At 70.8% G+C, this 15,457-nt stretch overlaps 2 protein-coding genes across 3 annotated transcripts; one reads left to right on the top strand and one right to left on the bottom strand.

The window, feature by feature from the left end:
- The first annotated feature begins 1,876 nt into the window (after positions 1-1,876).
- On the top strand, positions 1,877-8,681 carry KCNJ10 (potassium inwardly rectifying channel subfamily J member 10). Of its 2 annotated transcripts, none has more exons than XM_072027975.1 (2): positions 1,877-2,032; positions 6,624-8,681. In XM_072027975.1, exon 2 carries the CDS (start codon positions 6,624-6,626, stop codon positions 7,764-7,766), a length of 1,143 nt encoding a protein of 380 aa, XP_071884076.1. In that variant the 5' UTR covers positions 1,877-2,032; the 3' UTR covers positions 7,767-8,681. The 2 variants fall into 2 exon arrangements, with proteins under 2 accessions (XP_071884076.1, XP_071884077.1); XM_072027976.1 differs by lacking the exon at positions 1,877-2,032 and adding an exon at positions 5,846-6,006.
- Positions 8,682-8,843: 162 nt separating this feature from the next.
- F11R (F11 receptor) lies at positions 8,844-14,719 on the bottom strand. Its single transcript, XM_072027974.1, has 8 exons — positions 14,562-14,719; positions 12,214-12,270; positions 11,918-12,031; positions 11,676-11,819; positions 11,042-11,244; positions 10,862-10,964; positions 9,905-10,344; positions 8,844-9,369 (listed from the first exon to the last, which is right to left on the bottom strand). The coding sequence occupies exons 1-8, from the start codon at positions 14,632-14,634 to the stop codon at positions 9,334-9,336; spliced, it is 1,170 nt and encodes a 389-aa protein (XP_071884075.1). The 5' UTR covers positions 14,635-14,719; the 3' UTR covers positions 8,844-9,333.
- Between the last annotated feature and the right edge of the window lie 738 nt (positions 14,720-15,457).

Raw genomic sequence — 15,457 nt, 5'->3', positions numbered from 1 at the left:
TGCACACACGTGTGTTTGCCCACGGGGGGGTGCATGCACACGCGTACAGCCCGGGGGGGGGCGGGGGGGTGTCGTTGCACGCTGCCATGCACCCGAGCGTGTGTGCACCAGTCCCGTGCACGCACTGGAGCGATGCCCGTGCACGCACACGGGGCTGGGCAATGCACGCGCACACACGATGCTCACACACACATGCATGTGCACCCCCCCCCCCCAGCCTATCCTTGCCCCCCCCCCCCCAAACTGTGCCCCACACAGCCCTCCCCCCCCCCCAGCTCCCTGCCATGGGGCACCCCACAGTCCCCGGGCTTTGAGGGGGTGGCCCAGGCAGATTGGGGGGGGGAGGGGGCATCTTCCCCAAAATATATGGGGGGGTGGGTAAGGGGGGGGGACCTTCACCTCCATGCAGGCCTTGTGTGCCCCCGACCGGTGTCAGGGCCCCCAGCGCCACCCCCGGGTCACCTCGCTGCGAGGGGGGGGCTGAGATGTGCCGGGGGGGGGGGGGTGCAGATAGCGGGGCTGGGGGCGCGGGGGAGATCGAAGGGGGTGGGGGGGGGCAACTCGGGGGAAGGGGAGGCAGCAGCAGCCCCCCGGGGCCGTCCCCTCCACCCCCAACCCCCCCGCTCTGCCCCTCGCCCCCTCCCCATCCCTTTCCATCCCTTTGCCCTCCCGCCCCCCCCCCCTCACTCACCGCTCCCCCCGCGGCTCCCGCCGGGGCGCCGCCCCCCCGTGCGCTGCGCGCATGGCGCAGGACGAGCGCAGCGCCCGGCTCGGCTCGGCCCGGTCCCAGCCGGTCCCGTTCGGGCTCAGCTCGGTTCGGCCCGGCCCCCCCCCCCACCACCCCCCCCAAAACACCGTTTTTTTTTTTCCCCCCCCCACCCCCCCCGCGCCTCCCCCGCCGGCCGCTCTCCGCCGTTCCCCGGCAACGGCTGCGCCCCGGGAGCGCGCGGCTAAAAATACCGAGCAGCGCCCGCCCCCGGCACGGCCCCCCCCGGCCCCGGGCCGAGCCGAACCGGGACAAACCCCCCCTCAACCCCCCCCCTCACCCCCCGACCCCCCCCCTCCCGGGAAGGGCAGAGCGGCGGGGCCACGCGTGGGGTGTGCGTGGGGGGGGCGCAAAATGCGCCGGGGTTGCGCCCACGCGTGTGCTCGGGGACACGCGTGGCACGGGGGGGGGCGCCTGGTGCTGCGCTCTGCACCCACACGGTGCTCGCTGCTGACCCCCCCCCAACCCCTCCGGTGGTGCCCCCCACCCCAAAAAAAAATTCCTCCCCCCCACCCCCGGTTGTCCCCCCCCCCTCCCGGTGGCGGCCCCGGCCCCTCCCCGGCCCCCCCCGGGCACACAAAGGCGCTTTGTGCCGGGACCGGCCCGGGAACAGCGGGGCCTTGTGCGGGGGGGGGGCGGCCCCACGCACCCACGGCCACGCACCCACGGCCCCGCTGCCCCGCGCCCCCCCCCCCCCCCCGCCGCTCCATCATCATCATCATCAGCCCTCGGGGGGGTTTGAGGGGGTGATGGTGTCGGGGGGGGGTTACCCACGGGTGACACCCGTCCCGTGCCCCCCCTCCCCAGGGGGGTCTCAGGACCCCACGCAAAAACACGGGGGGGGCCCGGTGCTGCGGTGGGGAGGGGATGTGTGGGGGGGGGGATGTGAGGGGTGCTCGGTCCCCCCCCCCCGCCCCGAGGCCGGTAACGTGACCCGGCCCGGGCTCGTTTTCCACCCCATTAACCCCCCGCCCCCCCCAAGCCCGCCCCACGCCGGCTCCTCCCCGCCCCCCCCCCCCACCTCCCCCGGCCCCCCCCATTCAACCCCCCCCCCCCGGGGCCCCCTCCCCGGCCCCGCCAATCGGTGCCAGCCGGGCCCGGCGAGGCGGCCGGCCCGGGGAGGGTGGGGGGGGGGGGGGGGCGCGGGGGGGGCCCCGTCCCACCGCCGCCGGCCCCGCCGAGCCATAAAGCCCATGGGGAGCCGGCGGCGGCCGGGCTGAGCGCGGCCAGGCACCCCCGGGCGCCCCAGGGTGCCCCCCCGGCAAGGTAAGGGGCCGCCGGGGGTGGGGTGGTCCCGGTCCCCCTGAGCCCCCCCGCCCCCCGCCCCCGGTAAAGCCCCCCCTGGTCGCGGCCAAGCCACCTGGGGAGGGGGCGAGGGGCTGGGGGCTGCCGGCAGTGCCCCCCCCACACTGGATGCGGCTCCGGGCCGGTGGCCCCGCGCCCCCCCCATCGCGCTGTCCCGTGTCCCCATCACGTCCCGGTGTCCCGTGCCCCCACCTCCCTTTATCCCCCAGCCCCCGTGTCCCCGTGTCCCCAGTCTCCCCAGTGTCCCCGTCCCCCGTTCCCATGCCCCCCGTGCGCCCCCATCCCATGTCCCCATGTCCCCACGTCCCCCTCTCCCCTTCTGTCCCCACTGTCCCCGTATCCCCGTGTCCCATCTCTGCCATCCCCTCGCCCCCCACCTCTGTCCCCCTGTCCCCACACCCGCTGTCCCCACATCCCCATGTCCCCACGTCCCCGTCCCCACATCCCCGTATTTCCAGTGCCCCTGTCCCCACATCCCCCTCCCCGTGGGTCTCCCCCCTCCCCACTGGGGACCTGGACGGACGGACAGACGGACAGGGAGACGGACGGACAGACACGGACGGACGGGGGGGGCACCACAACCCCACTCCCACCCCCTCCAGGCATCTCTGGGGCCACCCCTGTCCCCTCTACGGCACCCCACGGGGGTGTCCCCATTGCCCCCCAGCACTGAGGCCCGAGGCCGTGGGGTGGTTGGGGGGGGCCCTTCCTGCCCCAGGGACTGGGGGGGGGGGGCAGGGTCAGGGCGTTTCAAGGGCATTTGGAGTGAGGGGGACGGGGGGGGACCCACAGGGAGCTGGGTTGGTGGCACCGGCCCTGGGTGGGCTGGGGATTAACCAGGTTAACCAGGCTGTGGGTTAACCAGGCGGCAGGTTAACCAGGCTGTGGGTTAACCAGGCTGTGGGTTAACCAGGCTGTGGGTTAACCAGGCGGCAGGTTAACCAGGCTGTGGGTTGGGTATGCCGGATTAGCCGGGCTGTGGGTGAGCAGAACCACAGATTAGCCACGCTGGATTAGCCGGGCTGTGGGTTAGTCACGCTGGATTAGTGGGGTTGGGGATTAGTGGGGTTGAGGATTAGTGGGGCCACAGATTGGCCACGCTGGATTAGCAGGGTTGGGGATCAGCCACGCGGGATTGGGCTGTGGGTTAGCCAGGTGTGGTAATCTGGGATTGGATTATCTGGGATGGGGGTTACCCGGGTGTGGGTTATCTGGGATGTAGGTTATCCTGGGATCGGATTATCCCAACTGTGGGCTATCCAGGTGTAGGTTATCTGGGATGTGGGTTATTTTGGGGTTGGATTATCTGGGATGTGGGTTATCCAGGTGTGGGTTATCCTGGGATCGGATTATCCCAACTGTGGGCTATCCAGATGTGGGTTAACCAGGTGTGGGTTATCTGGGATGTGGGTTATTTGGGGATTGGATTATCCAGGTGTGGGTTACCCAGGTGTGGGTTACTCAGGTGTGGGTTATCTGGGTGTGGGTTATTTTGGGGTGGATTACCTGGGTGTGGGTTATCCGGGTGTGGAGCGCTGCGGGTGTGCTTTATCGGGGCGCGGGCTGGAGGTGTGGGTTACGGGCGGTGTGCGGTGCCTGGTGTGGGTTATCTGCCTGTGGGGTACCCGGGTTAGTCGGGCTGCGAGTTCCGCCCCCCCCGTGAGCTGCGGGTTAATGGGTCTGGGGGCTGACGGGGCCGGGGGTTACCCGTGCTGCGGCCGCGGGCGGTGGCTTCTCCGCTGGCTACGAGGGCTGAGCCGTCCCCGCCGGCCTTATCCGCCCCATCGGCACCGGCGCCGACAGCTCCCGGGGGAGCCCCCGCGCCCCTGGGTCCCCCCCGCGCCCCTGGGTCCGCTGGACGCGCTCCCGGCCCCGCCGAGCTGCCCTGGAGGCGTCGGGCTTGAAAAGAGGCCAAAACGGGCTTTTTTGCCCCAATCCGCAGCCAGCAGCGGGGTGGATTTGTTGGGAGTTAACGGGGGTTGAGTAGCACTGGGGGGGGGAGGGTTTGTCATTTTGGGGTCCCCTGGTGCTGTGGGGACCCCCCCCCCCACCAGTGTCCCTGCTGTGCTAGAGGGGAAACTGAGGCACGGTTGGGGAGGGGTCCACGGTCCCATCCTGCCCCCGCCACCCCGCGCTCGCCATTTTCCCAAATTTCCCAAATTCTGCAGCTCGGAGCCGGCAGCGTGAAGGGCACGGGGATGGTGCTGGCCTCAAGGGCCCCCCCAGGGGGTGTCCCCCCCCCCCCAGGGCCACGCTCAAACCGGGTGCGATGGGGTCCCGGGGCGCTCCGATGGCCAAGGGCAGGGGACGCAGGGGACAGCGGCCGAGCAGGGTGGGTGGCAGGGGGGACGCTGGCCCCCGGGACCCCCGCTGGGGTGGGGGGGGCCAGGCTGGCCGGGGGGGCGGCAGCGAGCGCGGGGCCGTGCATGCTAACGAAGCGCCTCGTCAAAGCGCCTTTGTGCCCCGCCAGCTCCATTGAGGCCTCTCCTCCGGGGCGCACAAAGGCCCCACTGTCCCCGTGTCCCCGTCCCCCCCCCCCCGCCTGCCCTTGCACAGCCTCCCCCCCCCCCCCAGCACCCAGCCCCATGCCGCATCCCCCGGTGTCCCCAACCCCACGGTCCCCAATTTTGTACGGGGACGGGGTGCGGACCCTCCGCTCCCAGTTGCCACCAGTATCACGGCCCCCGTTTTTGGGGTGGAAAGGGGGGAAATTGGGGCTGGCGGGGAGCCCGGCCACGGCTGGCACCGTGCGGGCACGGGAACGGCGCCCGGGTTGGCGATGCCAGCGGGCCACGGGGAGGGGGGACGGGTCCCCGTGTCCCCTGCCCTGTGAGGACCCCCCACATCCTTGTGGGGGGGGGGGAAACTGAGGCAGGAGGCGGGGTGGGGGGGGGGGTTAATGGGTAACCGGCCTGAGCAGGTGCCGGTCGTGCTTGGTGGCGGCCGTGCCCCGCGGCATCGTCCCCGCACCGGGAACAAGCGGAGCCTTGTCACAACCTGTGTCCAGGGCACGGGGGGGGGCACGGGGGGGCTGCTAATGGAGGAGGGAGGGGGGCTCAGGGGTGGGGGACCCCAGAAATTGCGGTTAGGATGTGCTGGAAGGGGTGCAGAGAGCCCCTGGGGTGTGGGGACCCCAAAGAGGGGCAATGGGAACTTTTGGGGGGGGGGGGGGCAAGGATCCCAAAAATGGGGTGCAGGGATGCTGGGGAGGGGAAGGACCCCAAAAAGGGGGAGAAGGGCATAGAGGGGTGCAGGAACCCCCAAAAAAACAGGGGCTGGTTTTGGGGACAGGGGCTGGTTTTGGGGATGTGCGGTGCCCCCGGGTACCAGCAGTGACCTGGTTGGGGATGGGGACAGGGCCCTGCTCCCGGTGCCACCGTCCCCTCCACGGGACTTTGCCGGGGGTGGGGGGCGGATGCAGCACAGGAGGGCCGGGGGCAGCACCACGCGGGGTGGCCGCTGCCTTCCGGGGCCCCCCTGGCTTTGGCTGGCGCAGGGCCACGAGGCTCCAAGGAGCCCCCCCAGGCTGCCACCGCGTCCCCGGTGTCCCCGGCACGCCGCCTCCCGCAGCCAGCTCGGAAACCACGGCGGGGCCAAACGCTGGCGGGGGCTGAAAGGGGCCTTTCTGTGCCGGGGGGGGACCGGGGTCGGGGACGGGGACAGGGACGGAAGCGCGCCTGGCGCCGCCGCCAGCCCCTTGTGCCCATCGCCTCCCATTCATCCCCTCCTTCCTCTTCCTCCCGGCCCGATTCAGTCCCCGTCCCCGCCAGGACAGCCGGGTCCTGGCCCCAGGAGAGGTGGCAGGGGGACAGCCGGGGACATTGCGGGGAGGGCAGGGAGGGAGGGAGGAGCGGACGGACAGAGGGACAGGTGAGAGGACGGGGGCATAAAAGCGCGGACGGACGGACGGACAGAGGAACACACGGACAGACAGGGTACGGACGAGGGGAGGAAGGGAGGGATGGGCAGGTGGATGGGGGGGTGCTGGGGGGGATGGATGGACAGACAGATAAGGAGATGGACAAATGGGCGGGGGGACAGCCAGGTGGGGGGTGTGGGGACAGACGGACAGTTGGGTGAATCCATCAGTAGGGAGGAGGACGGACGGACAGACGGGGGGAGGGCTGCAGGCTGCGAGGGGTGACAGCAGCCACCAGCACCGCGGTGCCACGAGGCCACCAGGTCCCCAAAACTGGGCTGGGGTCCCCAAAACTGGGCTGGGGTCCCCAACACGTCCCCAACACCCAACCTGGCCTCAGCCTCCATCCCTCAGCTGCCCGTCCTTGTACCATGCCCCATCCACCCCCTGCCTTCCCCAGCCACCCCCCCACCTTCCATCCTTCCACCCATCGCCTTCTCCACCCGTCCTCTCCCACCCACCCAACCTTCCATCTTCTCACCGTCTTCTCCACCCACCCACCCATCCCATCCCATCCCATCCCATCCCATCCATCCCCTCCCCATCCTCCACCCTCCACCTTCCCCCCTGACCCCCAACCCACTCCCGACTCTCCCCCCGCGTCCCCCCCGCTCACGGTGCCCCCTCCCGCAGATGACGTCGGCCACCAAGGTGTACTACAGCCAGACCACGCAGACCGACAGCCGCCCGCTCATCGGCTCGGGGCTGCGGCGCCGCCGGGTGATGACGAAGGACGGGCGCAGCAACGTGCGGATGGAGCACATCGCCGACAAGCGCTTCCTGTACCTCAAGGACCTGTGGACCACCTTCATCGACATGCAGTGGCGCTACAAGCTGCTGCTCTTCTCCGCCACCTTCGCCGGCACCTGGTTCGCTTTCGGCGTGGTCTGGTACCTGGTGGCGGTGGCGCACGGGGACCTGCTGGAGTTCGACCCCCCGGCCAACCACACGCCCTGCGTCATGCAGGTCCACACGCTCACCGGCGCCTTCCTCTTCTCGCTGGAGTCGCAGACCACCATCGGCTACGGCTTCCGCTACATCAGCGAGGAGTGCCCGCTCGCCATCGTGCTGCTCATCACGCAGCTGGTCCTCACCACCATCATGGAGATCTTCATCACCGGCACCTTCCTGGCCAAGATCGCGCGGCCCAAGAAGCGTGCGGAGACCATCAAGTTCAGCCAAAACGCCGTGGTGGCGCAGCACAACGGCAAGACCTGCCTGATGGTCCGCGTGGCCAACATGCGCAAGAGCCTCCTGATCGGCTGCCAGGTGACGGGCAAGCTGCTGCAGACCCACCTCACCAAGGAGGGCGAGAGCGTGCGGCTCAACCAGCTCAACGTGGACTTCCAGGTGGACACCTCGTCCGACAGCCCCTTCCTCATCCTGCCCCTCACCTTCTACCACGTGGTGGACGACGCCAGCCCCTTTCGGGACATGGCCCTGCGCACGGGCGAAGGCGACTTCGAGCTGGTGGTGATCCTCAGCGGCACCGTGGAGTCCACCAGCGCCACGTGCCAGGTGCGCACGTCCTACCTGCCCGAGGAGATCCTCTGGGGCTACGAGTTCACCCCCGCCATCTCCCTCTCGGCCAGCGGCAAGTACGTGGCCGACTTCAGCCTCTTCGACCAGGTGGTGAAGGTGGCGGTGCCCTGCTGCGTGCACGAGACCGTGCGCTTCGGGGACCCCGAGAAGGTGAAGCTGGAGGAGTCCCTGCGGGAGGCGGCGGAGCGGGAGCGCGAGGGAGCCCCCCTGAGCGTCCGCATCAGCAACGTCTGAGACGCCGCCAGCCCTGGGGATGCCACCAGCGCGGGGAGACGCCGCCGGCTCTTCCCCCCCCTTCCCGGCTCTCGCCGTCCTCCTGGGCCTTTCCCCCCTTCCTCGTGGCACGGGGCTGCCCCCCCGGGACCCGTGTGGGTGCTCGCCCACCGGTGGGACCACGTCCCCCTCGTCCCGGCCCACGTGGGGATGGGGCTGTCCCCGTCCCCCTCCCCTAACGCTCTGCTAACACCAGCCAGAGACCCCCCCCCCAGCCCCTCTGCGCTGCCAGGAGGAAGGTGGACACAATCCTGCCGGGAAAGCTGTCCCCGGGGTGGGGGGCACGCGGCCACCCCCAGCCCCTGGGGACACGGTTCCCCACCAGCTGGGGGCTGCCTCGCTGCTCAATTCCGCCCTGGCGAGCCACGGGGAGCGGGACGGCTCCGTGCCAAGGGGGGAAACTGAGGCAGGACCCCCCCCCCCCCAAACACACACACACACACACACACTGAGGCTGCCCCCAGAGCCGGGGCCCCCTCCCCACGCTGCCCCCCTGCCTGTTGGGGGGGGGGGGAACCACACCGGGGTGTCACCGATAATCGGACACGGCCGCGGCGCCGCGTCCCCGCTCGAGCCCCCACCTCGAGCACGTCGCTGCTGCTAACGTAGAGCCCCTGCCTATTAACGCGCCCCCCCGGGCACCCCCAGGGCCCGGGGCCGGTCCTCCCCCGCTGCACGGAGCCCAGGTTATGCACAGAGGTGTACACATAGTGCCACTAACCCCTACGTACAGCACCGGGGCAGAAAGGCTTCACCCCTGGAAAGACTCAACGCGTCCGAGCCCTGCTTCCACTGCTGGGGGCACCTCGGGGCCTCGTCCTCGATTTGGGGGAGAAAAGACCAAGGAGTTACTAAATAAAAGTTCTATTATTGACAGGCAGAAAGGGCTCTGCCCGCGCGCCCACAGCGATGCCGAGACGTCCCCGTGCCCAGGGGTCCCACACGGGGTCCCCCCCCCCCGTGCCACGAGCGGTCCCCCCCTGCTCGGGGCTCAGCCCCGGTGGTGTCACCGTCCCCAGGAAGGCTGCGAGCACTCGGTACAGAAACACAGGAGGTTTATTGATGGTTTTCCCCCGCCGACATCATCGCACGGGTGGTTACAAGAGAACGGCCCCCAGTACGGGGGGGAAACTGGCACCAGTGGGCAGCTGGGACTGGCGCTGGGAGATGCGCTCCCACCCCTGACCCCCAGGATAGACCCTGGGACAGGGGGCTCCGTCCCCAGCACCACCCCACGGCCACGGCCCCCCCGAGAACGCGGCGCTGTCCCTGAGCAGCCGCTGTGCCCCCGCCTGGGGACAAGGCACAGGACCCCGCTGGGACCCCGGGGCCTCAAGGCACTGGTTGGAGAGGGTGAGATTGGGGGAGAAAGGGCACTACCCCTCCAAAAATAAAATCAAGGGGGTAGGGACAGACAAAAAGGGAGCAGTTTGCACTTAAAAAAACAAAACAAACAAAAAAAATAGTTAAAAATCACAGGTACAGCAATTAGAAAACATTTACAACAGCTCGCGGCACGGGAGGGCGCTCACACCAGGAAGGAGGACGTCTGTTTGAACTCGCCCTGCAGAGGGAAAGGGGGGACGTTACCGGGGGGGACCCCGGGCTGGGAGTGGGGGGCTGTGCCCGGGGGGGGGCTGCTGGGAGCAGGGGGCTCGGGCAGCACCGCAGCCAGAGTTTTGGGGCAAACACTGCTCTGTGTGTGGGGAAGAGACGCGAGGAGGGCTCTGCCCTGCTCCGGGGGTGCTGTGTGGTGCCACCCCCCCATCCTGAGCGATGGAGCCCCCCCTGGGTGATCGATGGAGCCCCCCCAGGTCCTCTTTGTCCCTGCAGCTGCCCCCTCCCTGCTTTGCATGCCAAGTGCCCCAGGAGCCATCTCCCTGGGAACCCTTTTGGTGGCCAGCAAAGCCCTCGGGCGCCGATCCCCGGGGGCTGGAGGCTTCGCCACGGCCAGGGGGGCACCGGGGTCCCCGCCTTCCCCCTTCGCCATCAGACCCGTGGCTGGGCACCATTCAATGTTTTGAGGGCCCCCCCCGGGGGACGCAACCCCCCCAGGACACGGCACAGCCCCGTCACGCTCCGGGGCACGGCGCACTCACCTCGCTGCGGTGCGAGGGCTGGCTGTAAATGACCTTCTTGCTGGTGGTGCTGTGGAAAGAGAGAGCATTGAGGGGGGGGCACGCTGCCCACAGCACTGCCCCCCCCCAAAAAAAACCTGCTGACACGGTCCCAGCCTCAGCCTGCTCCATGCAGGGACTGGGAGAGGGGAGGACACGGACTGGGAGCGGCAGCGATCCGGGCTCACTTACTCTTTTCTCTCTGAAATAAAACAAAGGGGACAGGGATTTTAGGGGGGGGGGGGCGGCAGGGAAAGCGGTGCTGGCACAGGGGGGAGCCAGCCCCGGGGACGGGTGCGTGGTGCAGAACTCACTGCTGAAATAGCCCCGGCTGTAGGCGAACCAGATCCCGAAGGCGATGAGCGCCAGCACCATCAGCAGCACCACCACCGCGGCCACGATGCCGCCCACGTTGACTTCATCTGGTGAGAGAGGTGGGGGGCTATCGGGGGGCTGTCGGGGGGTTGTCGGGGGGCTGCTGGATGCCAGCCCGGGGCCACGGCCAGATGACGGGGCACAAACCCTCAGTTCAGCACCCAAAAACCCCAGCTCGACACCCAAAGACCCAGCCCGAAGGGTGGGGACCCCACTTCAGAGGGGCTCAGTGGGGGGCTCGGAGGGGGGCCCCTGGCCAAAGCCCCGGCGTCGAAGCTGGGTCTGGCTCGCACGAGGACCGGGCAGCCCCGGCCAGCTCCAGCTCCAAGGGCAGCTCCCCCCCCCCCTCCCACCTCCACGGCATCACTCCGAGGACTTGTTTCAACCCATGCTGCCATGAGCAAACAGCAGGGTCATTAACAGTGCAGCTAATTAGCATTGCTTTGAACCCTGCAGGCTGGAGGGTACGGGGCTGACACGCACCCAGGCAGTGTTCCCCGGAACGTGACTCGTGCCAGACGCAGCCCGGAGGAGCCCCCCCCCCGGCCCCTGCTCCTCACTCACTGGCTTCCATGTGCACCGTGTCCGATTTTTGGGGGGACCCCACGTTGTTGGAGGCCTCGCAGTAGTAGTCCCCGGTGTCGAAGCTGGTGACGGGCTCGAAGGTCTGGAGGGGGAGAGGAGAGGAACGGGAGCGTGGCTGTGGGGGCCGGGGGTCCCCGCGCCCTGAGCGCCGGCACTCACCAGCTCCCCGGTGGTGGAATCCAGCGTGTAGGAGGAGTTCCTGAAGGTCAGGCTGGTTTTGGGGTCGCTGGGCATCAGCATGGTGTCCCGGTACCAGCGGAAGGTGGGCGGCGGGGAGCCGTCCGTCTCGGTGCAGCGCAGCACGGCCTTGCTGCCGATGGTGGCCGAGCTGGGGACGTGGGCCACCGGCTTGGAGGGGGGCACTGCGGGACGGGGGGAGAGGGAGAGGAGAGCTCGGTTCCACCCCGAGCAGGGCACGCAGCTGCTCTCACTTCCCCTGCTCGCCCCGAGCCGGCGTTTCACGGGGAAACACCGAGCGGAGGAGAGCCCCCGGTGTGGGGGGCACCTGGCAGAGCCAGCCCCCGGTGCCCCCAGCACCAGCGTCCCCTAAAGCCACCACGAGGAGCCCGGTGGCCACCCCTGGGTGCAGTGCCCCGGCTGGTAACACACCCCCCGGGGTTCAAGGGGGGGGCTCAGAGCTCCTTAAATCTCCCCAACAGGGGAGGGCAGCTCCAGTGTCCCCCCCCCCAGCTGGCTCCCTCCGAGTGACAGTGGGGGCAGGGAGGGGGTGGCAGGGGGCTCTCCGGGACAGACAGAGGGGCAGTGTGGGGGTGTGGGGGGGCCAGCGGCGCACCTTGGACGATGAGGCTGACTTCGGACTTGGAGATCTGGCTGCTGCCGTCCACCACCTCGCAGATGTACTTCCCCGTGTCCTCCCGCGTCACCGTGCTGAAGCGGATGTTGGTGGACGTGAACTGGACGCGGTCCTTGTAGGGCTCTGCGGGGAGAGCAGCGGGGTCGGGGGGCAGCCGATGGAGAGGAAAAAAACCCCCCAAGGGGAGGCCTGGAGGGGCTGCGGGGGGGGGAGACGCGTACCGGTGAGCTCGTTGCCGTAGTACAGCAGCACCAGCGAGGTGCCCTTCTGGAACTTCCACTCGATGCGGGGGCTGCTCATGCTGTATTTGTACGCTGTGCAGGGGATGTCCACCTCTGCGGGGGGGACACGGCGCTGAGCTGGGGGGACGGCAGCCCCCGGAGCCCCCCCGGAGCAGGGAATCCGCAGGGGGAGCTCCCCGAGAGCCTGGGGATGCCCCTCGTCGGCAGGAGCCGGGTGCCCAGGCCGGGCTGATGGGGGAGACCCCGGTGTCGGGGGGCCGCGGGGGGGCACTCACCGCTGTTCTCAGGCACTTGCTTGGTCTCCGAGGTCACTTGGGCGCCCACCAGGGACCCTGCGGGAGGAAGGGACAGGTCAGGGACACGCGGGAGGCACCAGGAGGAGCCCAGGTCCCGAGGGACGCCGGAGCTGCCGAGCCCTGCCAGAATTTGGGGACCCGTCCCTGTCCCCGTCCCCAGCTGCTGGGGCAGGCGCCGAGGGGCCCACGGCAGTGAGCCCGGCCTCCTCCCCTTCCTCCCTTCCTCCCATCCTCCTCCTCCTCCTCCTCGTTAATCAGTTCCCAGCCGCGGTTACCCTTTAACAGCACCTCCCGACCTCGGCCCCGCGGGGTCACCCCGGCACCAGCCGCGGCACACCGCTGTGTCCGGCCGTGTCCCCCCCCACCCCCCGGCTCCGTGGCCGCCCGGTGACACCGGGGCTGCCGCAGCGAGGTCACCGGGAGCCCTGGGGCAGAGGTGACACCGGGAGGCGCGGGGCAGAGGTGACGGCACCGCGTGGTGGCAGCCGGAAAATCCTGCCCTACCTGTGCGGCCTCACCCCCCCGCGGCCCTCCCGGCGTGGTTTCGCAGGAAACCGAGCGGGGGCAGCCCCGGGGGGGTTTTGTAACTCCCTGCCCTCGTGCACACGCGTGTGCACACCCCCACATCCCCCCCCCAACACACACACCCCTGCCTGGCACGCGTGTGCGCACCGGGTCCGAACTCAGCCCCCCCGGCACGGCTCCAGGCTCGTCTCCGACCTCCGACCTCCGCTCCCCGGTGGTCGCCACCGCTCACGGAGCCCCCACGGCGGGGGGTGGCCGGTGAACGGCCCCGGTGGGCTGGGGGCCGTGAGTCACGGCGTGGGAGAGGCCGTGCCGGCCGCCGGCACCGGGAACCGAAACCGCCCGTGCCCGGAGCCGCCTGCACTTTGCTCCCCGAGCCGCTGCCAAGCGAAACCCAGCGGGAGGGGGGCACCGGGGACACCCCCGCCACCAAGGGGGGGCTCCCGGAGGGCACCGGGACCTCACCCCTCGGGTTTGGGGACGGTGCCCGGAGCTGTGGGTCCGGTGGGGAAGGGGCTGCCTGGAAGCCCCACGGGGGGGTGCTGGGTGGCGGGGGGGGGACCCCGCTCCCGCTGCGTCCCGGCTGTGCAGGAAGCACACGGGGGGGGGACGGGAAACCCGGCCCGGGGACAGGAAAAGGCACAGCCACGGGAGGGGGGGGCTATGGGGCCGAGCCGCTCGGAGCCCCCCCCGCCCCGTGCCACGGCCTGGTGGGGGGGAACGGGGGCTGCTCCGGTGCGTTTTGGGGGAAAAAAACCCAAAAGACGCCGTCCCGCAGCCCCACGGCGCCGGGAGCCCCGACGGCGCCAGCCCCGCACCGGGAATTGTCCCGGGACAAAGGAGGGGCCGGGGCCGGGGGGGCCACCGCCGGCGGGGGGGAGGGGAGAGCACCGGGGGGGCTCCGCTTCAGCCTCTGCCACCCCAAAACGGGCACCCGGTAACCGGGGACACCGGGGGCGGCGGCGGGGGGGGGTCAGGGCTGTCCCGGTGCTGTCCCCGTGGTGGCCGGGGGGGGTTTGGGGGGGGGGGGCCGTCGGGGGCCGTTTCCTTCCCGGCGCCCCGGCCCGGATGTCCCCGGTGCCCTGAGTCACCGCCGGGGTGGGGCCGGTCCCGGTCCCCGTCTCGGGGTCAGCGGGCGCTGCCCGGCCCCGGCCCCGACCGGGAGCGGCTCCCCCGGACGGTGCCCCCCGCGCCGCCACCACCGGGAACGGGGCCCCCGGGGCCACCGGGGGCCACCAGCGCTGGGTTCCCGGTGGCCCCCCCCGGTGGTCCCGGGGCGGGCGATGGCGGCGAGGCCGCGAGGGAAGCGCCCAGGGGAGCGCCGGTACCGGCAGTAACGGGGCGGTGGTGCCCCGGTACCGGCAGTGCCCCGGTGCCTCAGGGTGAGCCCCGCCGGGACCTCGCTGCCCCGACACCGCCCCGCTCCCCCCGGGTGGCTGGCGGCGAAGCTCCACGGCCGGTAACCGGGGGCTGGGGGGGGGGTGGGCATCGCCCCCGGGGACACCGCCAGGCCCCCGCCCCGTCCCGGTACCGGACCCACGGCCGCCCCCGCCCCCACCCCCACCGGCACCGCCCCGACGGCCCCCGACGGGAAAAGCCGCCTCCACCGGGACCGGGACCGGGACCGGGACCGGGACCGGGACCGGGACCGGGACCGGGACCGGGACCGGGACCGGGACCGGGACCGGGACCGGGACCGGGACCGGGACCGGGACCGGGACCGGGACCGGGACCGGGACCGGGACCGGGACCGGGACCGGGACCGGGACCCCCCCGGCCGCCCCCCGCCCCCCGGCACTCACCGGCCGCCGCGCACAGCAGCAGGAGGGGGAGGGGCAGGGGCCGGGGGCAGCCCCGCAGCGCCGCTCCCGCCATGGCCGCCGCCGCCGCCGCTCTGCGCGCCCCGGGCCAGGTGCGGCCCCGCCCCGCCCAGGTGGGCCCCGCCCCCGGCCGCCGATAGGGCGGGTTCGCCCCGCCCCGAGGGGCCGGGCCAATCCGGACAACGCCCCTCTGCCAGGTGTGAATTGGCCCCGCCCCCCACACGGCCCCCATTGGCCGCTCCGCCTGTCTCGTCAAGGAAAGGGCGCGCCCCGCTCCCCGGCCCCGGCTCGCTGGGCGCCGATTGGCTGAGGCGAAGGGGGCGCGCGAGAGACAGGTGCGCGGGGGGGCGGGCGTGGCGGCCAATCAGAGGCAGCGCCTGAACTTCTGGCCAATGGGCGCGCTGCGCGCCCCGCCTGGGGGCTGCCGGGAGGGGCCCGGCCGTTGCCATGGTGACGGGGCCTGCAGCCGCCTCAGCCCCGGGGGCCTCCCAGTGCTCCCAGTATCCCCAGTGCCCCCGGTATCTCCAGTGTCCCCAGTGCTCCCAGTGCCCCCAGTACAGCCCCTGCTGCCAGCACAGTGTTGTCATGCCGTGATGTCATGGTGCGGGGACATCAGGGCCCAGTGACACGGCACACGGTGACATCACGGTGACATCACAGCCTGGTGACATCACGACACAGCGACATGACACAGTGACATCGTGACACACGGTGACATCACGACACTGGTGTCACAGCACGATGACGTCACAGCACTGATGTCACGACACAGTGACATGATAGAGTGACACCAGGACGTGATGACATCACAGCACGCAGTGACATCACAACAGTGACATCGTGACACACGGTGACGTCACAGCACGGTGCCATCAGTG

Source organism: Anas platyrhynchos, chromosome 26 (genome assembly GCF_047663525.1).
Source record: "Anas platyrhynchos isolate ZD024472 breed Pekin duck chromosome 26, IASCAAS_PekinDuck_T2T, whole genome shotgun sequence".
Lineage (NCBI taxonomy): Eukaryota > Metazoa > Chordata > Aves > Anseriformes > Anatidae > Anas > Anas platyrhynchos.
This window is presented reverse-complemented; position numbering and strand designations above follow the sequence as displayed.

What these genes read in the sequence shown, in the direction of transcription:
- KCNJ10 (XM_072027975.1), top strand. Translation starts at nt 6,624, where the DNA reads ATGACGTCGGCCACCAAGGTGTACTACAGCCAGACCACGCAGACCGAC.
- F11R (XM_072027974.1), bottom strand. Translation starts at nt 14,634, where the DNA reads ATGGCGGGAGCGGCGCTGCGGGGCTGCCCCCGGCCCCTGCCCCTCCCC. An exon ending in CACGGTGCACATGGAAGCCA is followed by an intron (nt 10,345 to 10,861) that starts GTGAGTGAGGAG and finishes CTCTCTCACCAG; the next exon opens with ATGAAGTCAACGTGGGCGGC. An exon ending in AGCCCTCGCACCGCAGCGAG is followed by an intron (nt 9,370 to 9,904) that starts GTGAGTGCGCCG and finishes TTCCCTCTGCAG; the next exon opens with GGCGAGTTCAAACAGACGTC.